The 11620-nt window shown below is 65.2% G+C and overlaps 3 protein-coding genes across 18 annotated transcripts; 1 reads left to right on the top strand and 2 right to left on the bottom strand.

The window, feature by feature from the left end:
• The first annotated feature begins 159 nt into the window (after positions 1 to 159).
• Positions 160 to 4141, top strand: LRRC14 (leucine rich repeat containing 14). Of its 14 annotated transcripts, none has more exons than XM_046642124.1 (6): positions 168 to 206; positions 546 to 576; positions 794 to 839; positions 1810 to 2163; positions 2345 to 2929; positions 3024 to 4141. In XM_046642124.1, the coding sequence occupies exons 4-6, from the start codon at positions 1835 to 1837 to the stop codon at positions 3589 to 3591; spliced, it is 1482 nt and encodes a 493-aa protein (XP_046498080.1). In that variant the 5' UTR covers positions 168 to 206; positions 546 to 576; positions 794 to 839; positions 1810 to 1834; the 3' UTR covers positions 3592 to 4141. The 14 variants fall into 14 exon arrangements, with proteins under 14 accessions (XP_046498083.1, XP_046498080.1, XP_046498075.1 ...); XM_046642133.1 differs by having other exon boundaries at positions 171 to 206; positions 1943 to 2163; XM_046642125.1 differs by lacking the exon at positions 546 to 576 and having other exon boundaries at positions 188 to 206.
• Positions 4142 to 4517: 376 nt separating this feature from the next.
• LRRC24 (leucine rich repeat containing 24) lies at positions 4518 to 9028 on the bottom strand. Of its 3 annotated transcripts, none has more exons than XM_046642135.1 (6): positions 8902 to 9014; positions 7856 to 7944; positions 6911 to 7160; positions 6470 to 6748; positions 6136 to 6304; positions 4518 to 5426 (listed from the first exon to the last, which is right to left on the bottom strand). In XM_046642135.1, the coding sequence occupies exons 3-6, from the start codon at positions 7076 to 7078 to the stop codon at positions 4585 to 4587; spliced, it is 1458 nt and encodes a 485-aa protein (XP_046498091.1). In that variant the 5' UTR covers positions 7079 to 7160; positions 7856 to 7944; positions 8902 to 9014; the 3' UTR covers positions 4518 to 4584. The 3 variants fall into 3 exon arrangements, with proteins under 3 accessions (XP_046498091.1, XP_046498093.1, XP_046498090.1); XM_046642137.1 differs by lacking the exon at positions 7856 to 7944 and adding an exon at positions 8541 to 8557 and having other exon boundaries at positions 8902 to 8998; XM_046642134.1 differs by lacking the exon at positions 7856 to 7944 and having other exon boundaries at positions 8902 to 9028.
• C16H8orf82 (chromosome 16 C8orf82 homolog) lies at positions 8565 to 11369 on the bottom strand. Its single transcript, XM_046642138.1, has 3 exons — positions 11204 to 11369; positions 10298 to 10346; positions 8565 to 10073 (listed from the first exon to the last, which is right to left on the bottom strand). The coding sequence occupies exons 1-3, from the start codon at positions 11351 to 11353 to the stop codon at positions 9628 to 9630; spliced, it is 645 nt and encodes a 214-aa protein (XP_046498094.1). The 5' UTR covers positions 11354 to 11369; the 3' UTR covers positions 8565 to 9627.
• Positions 11370 to 11620: the final 251 nt, after the last annotated feature.

Genomic DNA, 11620 nt, shown 5'->3' with positions numbered 1-11620 from the left:
CGGCGCCAGCCGCCAGCCAATAGGGGCACTCGGCGACGTCGGAGGCGGGGCGGCGTGGCGGCCACGGGGCTGAGGCAGCCAATCCGGGGGCCCTGGCGGGGAGGCCAATGGGGGGCGGCTACGTCATCGCGGCGCGCGGCGGCGCTGGGCGGGGCGCCCCGGACGGCGGGGCGGGGCCGGCGGTGGTGGCCGCTGCTTCGGGGCCGGTGAGCGAGGCCGGGGGCTGATTGGGCGGCGTGTGCCCCCGGCCCTGCCTGGACGCTGGAGGCGGACGCGGCGCTCGGGGCGGCGCTGACCGGGAGGCGGGGCGGGAGCCCGGGCGGGGCGGCTGCGGGCTGGGGAAGCACCTGGAGCTCCGCGCCGGCCTGAGCGGCGTCGGCCGGGGACGATACACAGGCTTAGATGGGCAGACCCCGCCCGGGAGGCCGAGGGCGGTGGGCTCAGCGCCTCCTGCGGCTCGAGGCCGGGAGGAGCCGGGCGGGGGCGGCCGCACAAGGGCTCCTCCCACGGTGACCACTGGCTGCTTTCATTTCCTCTCGTGACAGGTGCTCGGTTGGTCTGTCCTGTTACAGCGAGGTATGAATCGTCCTCGCGAGATTTGTCCAGGCAGAGCGAGGCCGAGGGTTTGGCGTTCGGGGCTCCTCAGGAACCAGTGCCCTAAGGGCTTGTGTTGTGTGTGAGGTCCGCGAAAGCAGGGGCTCTGGGGCCAGACTGCCCCCTACCCCAGCTCATCACCCAGGCTGTGACCTTGGTCGAGCAAGGCCTAGGTCTTGGTTTTCTAATCTGTTTTCAGGGGGATGACCGGGAAGCAGTTTTGAGGATGAGGTGCCTGGCGCACAGTAAGTTGGCTAAGTGTTGCTGCTGCTGCGGCTGCTGAAATCAGTAGCAGAGGTGACACCTGGGGTACCCTGTGGCCTCAGGCATCTCCTGTGTGCCCTTTGTCAGCTTGGATGTCCCTTCGGCAGTGGCCTCTACCCATCTGAACAATCCCTGGCCTGGGGCCTTCTGAATCCCAAGGGTTTGAGACTTGGTTTCTCAACATGGTTCTCCAGGGAAGAGGGAGATATTTAGACAGATGACAATGACCTCGGTGGGTGAGGGTTGCTTTCTGCAAACCTCCAGGGGTCTCCATGCCTGCCAATGCTCCTGGAGAGTAGTGGGACAGGGGGTTGTGCTGAGAGCTTGTGTCACTCAGGCTGTCTGGACTCTGTGTTCCCTAGTCCTGGTCATTTCTATCTGCCTGCACCTGTGCTTCCTGCCCCTCTGCTGTGCTGTGAATCCAAGGGTGTCCTGCACGAGGCCTCTACGAAGGAGAGGGGAGGGAACTGTGATGTAGCTTCCAGTCCCCTGGGAATGTGCCACCACCTCTAGTGCTTGTGTGTGGGGGGAGGGGCCTAAGTTTTATTCTCCTTTGAGGAAGGGAGGACTTCTGATAGATAGGTTTGTGATTTGAGGGGCAGGGAGTACAGATGGGAGCCCCTGCAGAGCAACAGCCATAAAAAGCATACCCAGGCCAGCTGGTCACTTCTGGTGGCATGCTATTTACATATTGCTTGATGGCTTTGTGTTCCTAAAGAAGCCCCCACACTGCTAGAGAGTGGGGACTGGGAGGTGACCTTGCCCTCCTTTCCACTCTTCCCAGCCCATTGCTAGGCACCTAGCACTTGCTCTTAGGTGCTGAGATGCTCCACGGAGCACCAGCTCTGTGCCAAGACCCATGCTGGGCTTTCCCACTACCAGTGCATGGATGGGGCTGTGGCCTGGTCATGTTCTGTGGTGTCCTCCCTGCTGAAGAGCCCTTCCCCACAGGTGGCTTCCTGCCGGGCCCAGCACCATGCACACGCTTGTGTTCCTGAGCACGCGGCAGGTGCTCCAGTGCCAGCCAGCTGCCTGCCAGGCTCTGCCCCTGCTGCCTCGCGAGCTCTTCCCTCTGCTGTTCAAGGTGGCCTTCATGGACAAGAAGACCGTCGTGCTGCGCGAGCTGGTGCACACGTGGCCCTTCCCACTGCTCAGCTTCCAGCAGCTGCTTCAGGAGTGTGCCCACTGCAGCCGAGCCCTGCTGCAGGAGCGGCCCAGCACAGAGAGCATGCAGGCCGTGATCCTGGGGCTGACAGCCCGGCTCCACACCCCAGAGACCGAGGCTGGCACACAGCCCCTCTGCAGGTATGGGCTTGCCTGAGGGGCCCTCAGGCCTGGGGGGGTGCAAAGAGGGTCCCCTGAGAGGTTCCAGGCTGGTACAAGAGGTCAGTGCAGGAACAGGCATGTTGCTCTTGTCCCAAGGTATCTGGGAGTGGGTGTGGGCTCTGCCCCCTTGTCTCCTGCTTCAGCCCACCCATGCTCCCAGGAAGCATGCCCTGCGGGTGCTGGACATGACAGGCCTCCTGGATGATGGTGTGGAGCAGGACCCCGGCACCATGAGCATGTGGGACTGCACAGCAGCTGTGGCCCGCACGTGCATCGCACAGCAGCAGGGCGGGACTGTGGAGCCCGGGCTGGACCCCATTCCTGTGGAGGTGCGTGTGGATCTGCGGGTAAACCGGGCCTCTTATGCATTCTTGCGGGAGGCGCTCCGCAGCAGCGTTGGCAGCCCGCTGCGGCTCTGTTGCCGAGACCTGCGGGCTGAGGACCTGCCCATGCGCAACACCGTGGCCCTGCTGCAGCTTCTGGATGCGGGCTGTCTGCGGCGAGTGGACCTGCGCTTCAACAACTTGGGCCTTCGCGGCCTGTCCGTCATTATCCCACATGTGGCCCGCTTCCAGCATCTGGCCAGCCTGCGGCTGCACTACGTCCATGGGGACTCACGGCAGCCCTCCGTGGATGGTGAGGACAACTTCCGATACTTCCTAGCTCAGATGGGCCGCTTTACCTGTCTTCGGGAGCTCAGCATGGGCTCCTCTCTCCTCTCAGGGCGGCTGGACCAGCTGCTCAGGTGAGCAGGCCCCACTATTGCTGCACTCCTTCCCTCCCCTCCATGAGACTTTCCCCTGGCCTTGCCTGTTCGTGACCTCTTGTGTCCTTTGCAGCACCCTGCAGAGTCCCCTGGAGAGCCTGGAGTTGGCCTTCTGCGCCCTGCTGCCTGAGGACCTGCGCTTCCTGGCACGGAGTCCCCATGCTGTCCACCTCAAGAAGTTGGACCTAAGTGGCAATGACCTGTCTGGCAGCCAGCTGGAGCCCTTCCAGGGTCTGCTGCAGGCAGCAGCAGCCACACTGCTGCACCTTGAGCTGACCGAGTGCCAGCTTGCCGATACCCAGCTACTGGCCACACTCCCTGTGCTGACCCGCTGTGCCAGCCTCCGCTACCTCGGTCTCTATGGCAACCCATTGTCCATGGCAGGCCTTAAGGAGCTCCTGCGGGACTCGGCGGCACAGGCTGAGCTGCGCACAGTGGTGCACCCCTTTCCTGTGGACTGCTATGAGGGCCTGCCCTGGCCGCCGCCTGCCTCTGTCCTGCTGGAGGCCTCCATCAATGAGGAAAAGTTTGCCCGTGTGGAAGCTGAGTTGCACCAACTGCTGCTGGCCTCAGGGCGTGCCCATGTGCTCTGGACCACGGACATCTATGGGCGCTTAGCTGCAGACTACTTTAGCTTGTGATCTCTGAGCTCTGGGTGAGAGACAGGCTGTCCTGGGGTCCAGGGCTGCTGAAGGCTGCTCCCCCACTTGGCTAGGCGGAGCCTTTGCTGGGACCCTGCTAGAGGCCTGACACAAAGGCACTGGTCTCTCATTTTCCTGCTTTTGGGCGCACCTTGAGCTTCCCCGTGCTTTCTGCAGTGCTCTGGGCAGTCTGCCTTGCTCCTGCTCTCCTGACTGGCTGACCATCTGTGGGCCTGAGGGCTGCGTTTCAGGCCCGCTTGGTTTAGCTGCGCTTGGCTGCCCTCCAGCATCCTGGTCCTCTCTGTGGAATTTCCTGGGGTCTCAGCTGTGAGCTGAGAGAGAGTGTGCTCTTCGGGTCCTTCCCAAGAGCAGACTGCCCTGAGGTTTAAGTTGGGGCAGGGGCCTGCTTCAGGGAGGGTTGGGTCTCCATGCACTCCGGGGCTTCTCACGGTTCTCCCTGCCCTGGCACCCAGGAGGCCGCCTGGTGGCTGGGCTTTGGGGCCAGAGAGTGTCCTTAAGGTACAAATGTGGAGTGCGTTTGGAACTTAAATTTGTGGCTGTTTTTTCTGTCCTAATTGGTCAGAGTGACTTGTCCCTGGCTCTGCTGGCACCCCAGCATGGCTGCTGGGTAAGAGCTGTCTTCTAGTGTGCCGCCCCCTCCCCTTCCCGGGCATCCCCAGCAGCTCGCAGCGTGTGGGCCTGGCGGCGCGGCCAGGCGCCCCTCCCCCGTGGGCAGGGGCAGGAGGCCGGCGCCGGGCGGCCGGGCCCTGCCGAGCTGGAGGTTGGGTCGCTCTGGGCGGGGTCTTTCCTGGAGGGCCTCAGTGCGGGCGTCGGGAGCCTCCCTGGCCACCCTCGGTCCGCACCCCGGGAGCGCAGAGCCGGGGTCCCCCGCCCCCGGGCCCACATAAGGCTCGCCGCACACTGCGCAGCTTCCACCCTTTACTGACGGCGCCGGCGCATGCGCGAGCGAGCCGCGTCATTAGCGCGCGCCCCTCAGCAGCGCGTCCCGCGGGCGGCCGGGCGGTCTGCGAGGAGCAGCTTGGAGCGGTCGATGACGAACATCTCGTGGCCGCGCTCGCCGCGGAGCTCCTCGAGCTGCGCGAAGGTGCAGGGCCCGTCCGAGTAGTCGTTGACGAACAGCGCGCCCTCGCCCGGCGGCCCCGGCGCCCGTGGCCCGCGCCGCCCGCGGAAGATGAGGGCGGCCAGCAGCAGCGCCGTGAGCGCCAGCAGCGCGATGGCCGCCGCCACCGCCGCCTGCGTGGCCAGGCCCAGCGCGCGGAAGGCCAGGCTGCCCGCCTCGTGCAGGGGCTCGCGGCCGGCGGCCGGCGGCGGGGGCGGCGGCGGCCGGGACAGGTTGACCAGCAGCTGGAAGGGCACGCGGGCGGCGCCGCCGGCGTTGGAGGCCTCGCACTCGTACTTGCCGGCGTGGGCCAGGGTGATATTGGCGAGGAAGAGCATGCCGCTGCCCGTGTCGGGGGCCGCGGGCGCGCCCGGGCCCGGCGCGCCGCCCTCCGGCTGGGCCTGCGCGCGCGGCTGCCCCTCGCGAGGCTGGGCCAGCTTTCTCCAGGTCACCAGGGGCTGCGGGTAGCCGGAAGCCTGGCAGGCCACCCGCAGGTCCTCCCCCAGGTTGGCCGTCACCTCCAGCGGCTCCACGTGCACAGAAGGCGGGATGCAGATGAGGCTACTGCCAGAGACGTCCAGAAGACTCTGAAGAGCCAGGCGCGGGGGCTCCGCACACGTGATCTTCTTGTCCCTGGAGCTGAGCAGCCGCTGGCCGTCCTCCTTGATCCAGGCTCCCAGCCAGTGCAGGGCACAGTCACAGCGCCATGGGTTCCCTGCGGGCAGAGCGGCAGTGGGCAGGTAGCTCAGGGGTGGCCCAGAACGCAGCCTGTGCAGTTGGGCTTCTTGCGGGCAGCGCAGGAGCCCTTTGCCCACCTCCCACAGAGTTGAGGGCCCCTGCCACCCCTTCTCTGACTCCAAGCTCCTTGGAGTGTGGGCAGGCTCTTCCCTGGCTCCTTTAGTTCTGTGATGCACAACCAGTTCACTTCACCAATCTCTAAGAAAGTCCCTGCTTCTCAGGTCTCTCCCTGCAACAAGTTCCACTATTTTGGGGGAAACTCTGTCCCCCCATAGACATCCACTGCCACTAAAATTTTGCAAATCTTGTCAGCCTTGTCTTCAGTTATTATCTCTTGGAAAGGCTCCCAGTCCTGAGCTCATCTTTCCAGTTTTTGCCTGCCTGCCATCAAATGGCCCCAAAGTGTGCAAGCCCCTCAACTCTGTCCAGTCTGTCCAGAGACCTCTACCTTTTCTGTCTCGCTTAGGCAAGGTCCCTGAGTTGTGTCCCTACCAACATCCCAATTCCTAGCAGCCTTGTTATTGCTGCAGGTAGTGGTGTGGCCCTCCAGAGTGCTGCCTGATGGTCTGCAGCTCAGAAGCACTGCCATGGGAGCCCCCTCCACACCTGTGCCTGCTCCCTACTGACACCACTGTGGCCAAAGAAGACAACTTTGCATGAGACCCCCTTGCCCCAGAAAGAGGTACCTGTGAGGCGCAGGACCTGCAGGCTGGCCAGGGGCTGCAGGGCCTCACGGCTGATGGTGCCCAGCTGGTTCCTGCTGAGGTCTAGCAGTGCCAGCGAGGAGAGCCCGGCCAAGGCCTGGTCCTCCAGCAGCTCAATGCTGTTTTCTTGCAGGTGCAGCTCCTGCAGTCGCTGAAGCAGGGACAGCAGACCATCAGGGAAGGGGGTCCTGGGGGACAGGTCCTCTTCTTACCAGGCTATACTTAAGTTGACTTTTCTCCCCTTCACTGCTCCAACCCAGCAGGGCAGGTAGCAGTACAGGAGGACCCCTTCTTGCCCCATCCCCACCCCCCTCACCGGCAGGTGCAGGAAGGTGAAATCCAGCAACTGCACCAGCTGGTTACCAGCCAGGTAGAGTACACGCAGCTGGGCCAGGCCAGTGAAAGCACCGATGCGCAAACCATGTAGCCGGTTGCCTGTGAGTGCCAGCTCCAGCAGGCGTGGCTGCGCGCGGAAGGTGCCTGGCTCCAGGGCACGCAGGCTGTTGTTGTGCAGGTAGAGATGGCGCAGGGCAGTGAGGGGCGCCAGGATGCCTGGCTCCAGGTTCGCGATGCTGTTATCCTGCAGGAACAGCGTCTGCGGCCGGAGGAAGAGAGGGAGGGTGGGTATTTACCCTGCTGAGGGAGTCTGCTTCTTCCCTAGGGTGCCCCATCTAGCCACTTGGGGCGCTCACACACCCCGTTTCTCCCTGTCGCAGGTACCCCTAGCCCGCAGCTGGTGGTCCCACGTGGTGCCCACCTGCGTCCCGGGTGGGAGTCCAGGTGGGATGACGCGCAGCCGCAGAGCGCCACACTCCACTGTGGTGCTGTAGCAGCGGCAGGTGGTGGGGCATCCGGCAGCGTGGAGTGGGAGACTGGGCACCAACAGTAGTGACAGCAGCAGTAGTGTGGGCGCCCCTGGGGCCATCTCCCGCGGGACTGGCCGTGGACCAGAAGCTGCAGTCTCCTCACCAGCCTCCCTACAGTGTGGCCCGCGATGGGATGCACCTCTGGAAACAAAGGTTGGCAGGCCTGCCCTTACATTTGAGAGCCAGCAAAGAGCATGGATGAAGGCCCACACCCTGTGTCTAATTTTTGAAAAGCTGTACATCAGTTCAAGAAACTGATAAATAAAACATTCATTGCTCTCCTTTACAAAAACAGTGATAAAGATCTGGGGCATCAGATTCCAACTTAGAAATTCTGACGTCCTCAGAGTCTTGCTACACTGGCCGCTGGGGAGAGCCAACTCCACCCAGCCCCCTTCTATTCACATCTCCGTGTTCCTGGCACTGTGAGTGGCTTCCTGATCATGCATGCGGATGTTGAGGTCACGTTGCCCTCCACGCCCTAGCAACTGATCACTCCTTGGATCTAGGGTGCAAGAGGTTGGTGTGAGGTATAGGCTTGGGGACACATGGGCAGTGAAATCCAGGGCCCAGTTACCCAAATGGGCTGGAAGGGAAAGAGCAGGCTCTGGCAGACACATCTCCTTGTCCACATGGTCTCCACATGGACCCAGTGGGGACGGGCATGAGACCTCATCAGGCACAGAGCCCAGAGCAGAGGTCCTTTTTGTGCCCCCAGGGCAAGGCCTCAGGCCCCAAGCTGCCCGTGTCCCTGTCCTTGCTTGACCTTGACCCAGTGTTAATGCTAGTTGTTTTATCCCTAGAAGTCATGCTCTGTCCCCAACCTTGGGATTCACCTGTTGTGACTTGGGCAGAACTAGTCTGAGTGGAGCCACCAGCCACAGGAAAATCAAATCCCAGCTTTGTCCAGCCCCTGTTCTGCCTCCTGGGGGTGGGAGTAGGTGGGACAGCTTAGCTAGAATTGGGGATTTTCTCAGGGAACTTGTTAGAGAATTGGAGGATGAGACAGACACTAAGAGAGTCAGTTTAGAAGCTATGGGCCTGTGTTCTCCATGCTGGCTCGCAGAAAAGTGTTTCTGTCTTTGGGGGTAGGTGGGGCCCTGGGACAGCTGTGGTGTCAAAGGGGCCTAGGCCACCGAGTTTTTAGTGTAGTTCCCCAAGTGGGCTCTAGGAGCAGTGACCTCCTGGACTGTGAAGGAGTGAGTAGTGTTTTGGAGGTTTACACACATGCAACTCTGATCCTAGAAAGACGGGAAGGCCTGGGTTTAGTACCAGGTACAGTACACAGTTCCGGGTACAGTTTTAAAGGTGGGGACCTTGGCTGAGAAACTAGCCAGTCCAGAGCCAGGGATGGTGAGGCTGAGGGTGTGCTGTCACCCAGCTCCTGGCCATACCTCAAGTGGTCCCTGCTCTGAACACCTGCCTGTTCACCAGTTCTCCCCTTTGGCGAGAGTGAGTCATGTGGAAAGGTACCAAGGGGCCTTGGTATTCGTTTAAATCTTGCTCTAAATTGTAACTCACATGATTACTTAAAGTCACTAGAGGTGAGGTAGGCACAGCAAGTTTTAATGGAACAGCTTTGCCCAGGCAGAGGCGGTTCCCAGGTGTCTTAGGATGTGTGTGAACCCCAAGAAGCTGGAGGCATTCTCTGGGCCCCTGGGATCCATTTCTTTGAGCAAAAGGGCTGGCCCAGGGCTCCTCCACCCAGTCTCCAGCGGCAAGGCCTTTCAAGTGGAGGTTCTTGGCCTCCTCCTCAGGACGTGGGGTACTGCTGTTCACATGGAGACCCCCTAGATGTTGATTCGTGTAGAAGGGCCGGCCTGGGCAGGGATGAGGGCCCAGGTGGGAAGAGCAGGGGAGGCCAGCCCAGAAATCCTTTTACCCAGCGGACAACCCCCTAATCCGGCTGGCAGGGGGCGGGGCGGCGCACACAGGATTCGGTGATGGCTGTCACTGTCTCCAGGGCGCCCATCTGTGCAAGGGATGGAGGGGAGAGGGAGGAAGCCCTGAGAGCCCCTCGAGTGCAGTGGGAGGCCCTAGTGGGGTGCCTCGACCCCCCACGGCGTCCCCTGCACCCCCTCCAGCGCGGATTTGTCCCCGGCCGGTTCAGGGCAGGGCGTGGTCCCCGCCAGGCCGCACGCCCTTCTCGGTGCGCGCCGGTGGCAGAGCCGGGACGGCGCCATCCCGCCCCCACGCCCGCTGACCTTGGGTCGGGCGCCCCCTCACCTGACGCTCCCGCGGCGCGGCTCCCCCGCGGAGCCCGGCGCCCTGGCCACCGAGCAGCGCCGGGCAAGGGAGGGGGGCGGGCGCCGATCGCGCAAGCGCACTGGGGCCTCCGCGCCTCCCGCCCGGACGCCCAGGCTTGCCGTCGCGAGCGCGGGCCGAACCGGAGGACGCCCCAAGCCCAGGGTGTGGGGAGGGAGAGGAAGGGCCCGCGACCCCGACCCTCCCGGCCGTCGGGGCCCGGGCCGCGGCAGCACCACGGACAGCGCCGGGCGGGGCGGGGCCACGGCGCACCTCCGCCGCGCACGCGCACTCGGCCGGCGCGCTCTCCGGGTGGCGCGTGCGCAGCGACGCGGGCCGGGGACGCCGGGAGGGCGGAGGGAGCTCAGGGCGGCGGGGCGGCGGCCAGCAGCGGGGCCAAGTCCATGGTGAGGGCGAGGCGGCGGCCCTGCCAGCGCACGTGCGAGGGCAGCGCGGGCGCGCCGGGCGCGTACTCGAAGCAGGCGCTGAGCTCGAAGGCCAGGGCCGAGCGCACCAGGCCCACGCCGCCCGCGCGCTCCGGCGCCGGGTGGTAGAGGCGCCCGTTGGCGGCCAGGGGCAGCAGGCGCGCGGGCTCGAAGGGCACCGTCAGGGCCTCGCCGCCGCCGCAGTAGGAGAGGCGCGGGGGCGCGGGGCCCGCGGCCAGCAGGTGCGTGTAGACCACGGGCCGGTCCTCGCAGCGCAGGAAGTTGCGCTCCCTGCCGCAGAGCGAGAGGAAGGGGAAGGAGGCTTCGTAGCGCCCGCTGCGGTTGGGTCTCAGGCGGGAGAAGAAGGTGACCAGGAACTGCGGGTCTGGGGGGGCGAAGGGCGCGGCTGCTCACCATGCTCCCCGAGGCGGGCGGCTCGCCCTGGGCCGCGCCAAGAGCTGGCCCCGGCCTCAGCCTAGACATCCAGGCTCTTGAGCGCAGGACGCCCAGCCCCCTGCTGTGGGCAGCCCGCGGGCAGGGCGGGGAGCGGAGCTCGCCAGGGCCCTTTCCGAAGGGAGAAGGAAGGTGGGGAGGAGGGCGCAGCAGTACCTTTGAAGCAGGTGGTAAAGTTCTTCATCTTGGAGTCATCCAGGAAAAGCTGCAGACAGAGGGGCAGGCCGAGGCCCATGAGTCCCAGCTTGAAGCCCGATGGAGCCGGCCCCGTCGCTCTGTGCACACCACGTGCAGGGAGGCGCGTGGGTAAACCTGGTGGCCTGCCGACTTTCCCGCATCTGCTCCGCACGCGGGGCCGTGCGTCCTCGCGCACCGGTTCTCGGCTGGCATGCCTTCCCCGCACCTCTTCCCTCCTTTCAAATTTCTAGTCAGATACGCCACCACTTCCGCGGCGGCGACCTGACTTGCCTCCTCCCGGATATGCCGGATGCCCCGGCCAGGTTTTCCAAAGCAGGCGGGGCGGGACTGGGGATGCAGTGCTCTGGCGCCTGAGCTCAGTAGAGTCGGATTCACTTACCTTAGAGACCCCGCCCACCCCTCCAGCCCGCCCCCTCTGGGACCTTCCTCCAGCCCCGCCCCCTCGGGGGGCACTCTCTCCAGCCCCGTTCCTCGGGCACTCCTCCAAGCCCCGCCCCCTTGAGGGACCTTCCTCCGGCCCCGCCCCTCGGGCCCTCCCCAGCCCCGCCCCCTTGGGGGGGGCCTTCCTCCGGCCCCGCCCCCTTGGGGGACCTTCCTCCGGCCCCGCCCCCTCGGGGGCCACACTCTCCGGCCCCGTTCCTCGGGCCCTCCTCCAGCCCCGCCCCCTTGGGGGACCTCCCTCCGGCCCCGCCCCTTCGGGGGGCACTCTCTCCCGCCCCGCCCCTCGGGCCCTCCTCCAGCCCCGCCCTCTGGGGGGGACCTTCCTCTGGCCCCGCCCCCTCGAGGACCCTCCCCCGGCCCCGCCCGCCCCGCGCACTCTCTTCGGCCCTTCCCTGGCCGGCACAGGCCCCGCCCCCAGCCCACCTGGCCCTGATGATCCACGTAGTAAAAGTACTCGCGCGTCCGGGGCTCGGGGCTCTGGCCCTGCGTGTAGGGGACGCCCCCGCTCCCGCCGCAGGCCCGGGCCCCCGGAGACCGAGCCCAGGCCCGGAGCGCCCCGCACGCCAGCCACATCCTCCTCCAGGCCGGAAGCCGTCAGAGGGTCACGCGGGGGCCGCGCGGCGCGAACACCCGTCCTCCGGCGGCCGCGGCCTCGCGATTTGAGTTCCGGCGGCCCCGACGCTCTTTCTTGCCCGGCCGCCTGAAGGCGGGGTGCTGGGCTCGGGGCGCCGGCGGCCGCTCGCCTCCCCCGTCCTGAGCGCGGCTCGGCGGACAGTGTGCGTGTCCTCCCAGGAACCGCGTAAAGACGTGAACACACACGCTGCCTAGAAGCCGCTGCCG

The sequence above is a fragment of the Equus quagga genome, chromosome 16 (genome assembly GCF_021613505.1).
Source record: "Equus quagga isolate Etosha38 chromosome 16, UCLA_HA_Equagga_1.0, whole genome shotgun sequence".
NCBI lineage: Eukaryota > Metazoa > Chordata > Mammalia > Perissodactyla > Equidae > Equus > Equus quagga.
The sequence above is the reverse complement of the archived record's forward strand: the minus strand, read 5'-3'. Positions and strand labels throughout refer to the sequence as shown.

What these genes read in the sequence shown, in the direction of transcription:
- LRRC14 (XM_046642119.1), top strand. Translation starts at nt 1,744, where the DNA reads ATGGATGGGGCTGTGGCCTGGTCATGTTCTGTGGTGTCCTCCCTGCTG. An exon ending in GGCACACAGCCCCTCTGCAG is followed by an intron (nt 2,164 to 2,348) that starts GTATGGGCTTGC and finishes GCTCCCAGGAAG; the next exon opens with CATGCCCTGCGGGTGCTGGA. An exon ending in CGGCTGGACCAGCTGCTCAG is followed by an intron (nt 2,930 to 3,023) that starts GTGAGCAGGCCC and finishes TGTCCTTTGCAG; the next exon opens with CACCCTGCAGAGTCCCCTGG.
- LRRC24 (XM_046642134.1), bottom strand. Translation starts at nt 7,078, where the DNA reads ATGGCCCCAGGGGCGCCCACACTACTGCTGCTGTCACTACTGTTGGTG. An exon ending in GACTCCCACCCGGGACGCAG is followed by an intron (nt 6,749 to 6,910) that starts GTGGGCACCACG and finishes CTCCGGCCGCAG; the next exon opens with ACGCTGTTCCTGCAGGATAA. An exon ending in GCAGGTCCTGCGCCTCACAG is followed by an intron (nt 5,427 to 6,135) that starts GTACCTCTTTCT and finishes CTCTGCCCGCAG; the next exon opens with GGAACCCATGGCGCTGTGAC.
- C16H8orf82 (XM_046642138.1), bottom strand. Translation starts at nt 11,353, where the DNA reads ATGTGGCTGGCGTGCGGGGCGCTCCGGGCCTGGGCTCGGTCTCCGGGG. An exon ending in ACGTGGATCATCAGGGCCAG is followed by an intron (nt 10,347 to 11,203) that starts GTGGGCTGGGGG and finishes CTCTGTCTGCAG; the next exon opens with CTTTTCCTGGATGACTCCAA. An exon ending in CTTTACCACCTGCTTCAAAG is followed by an intron (nt 10,074 to 10,297) that starts GTACTGCTGCGC and finishes TCGCCCCCCCAG; the next exon opens with ACCCGCAGTTCCTGGTCACC.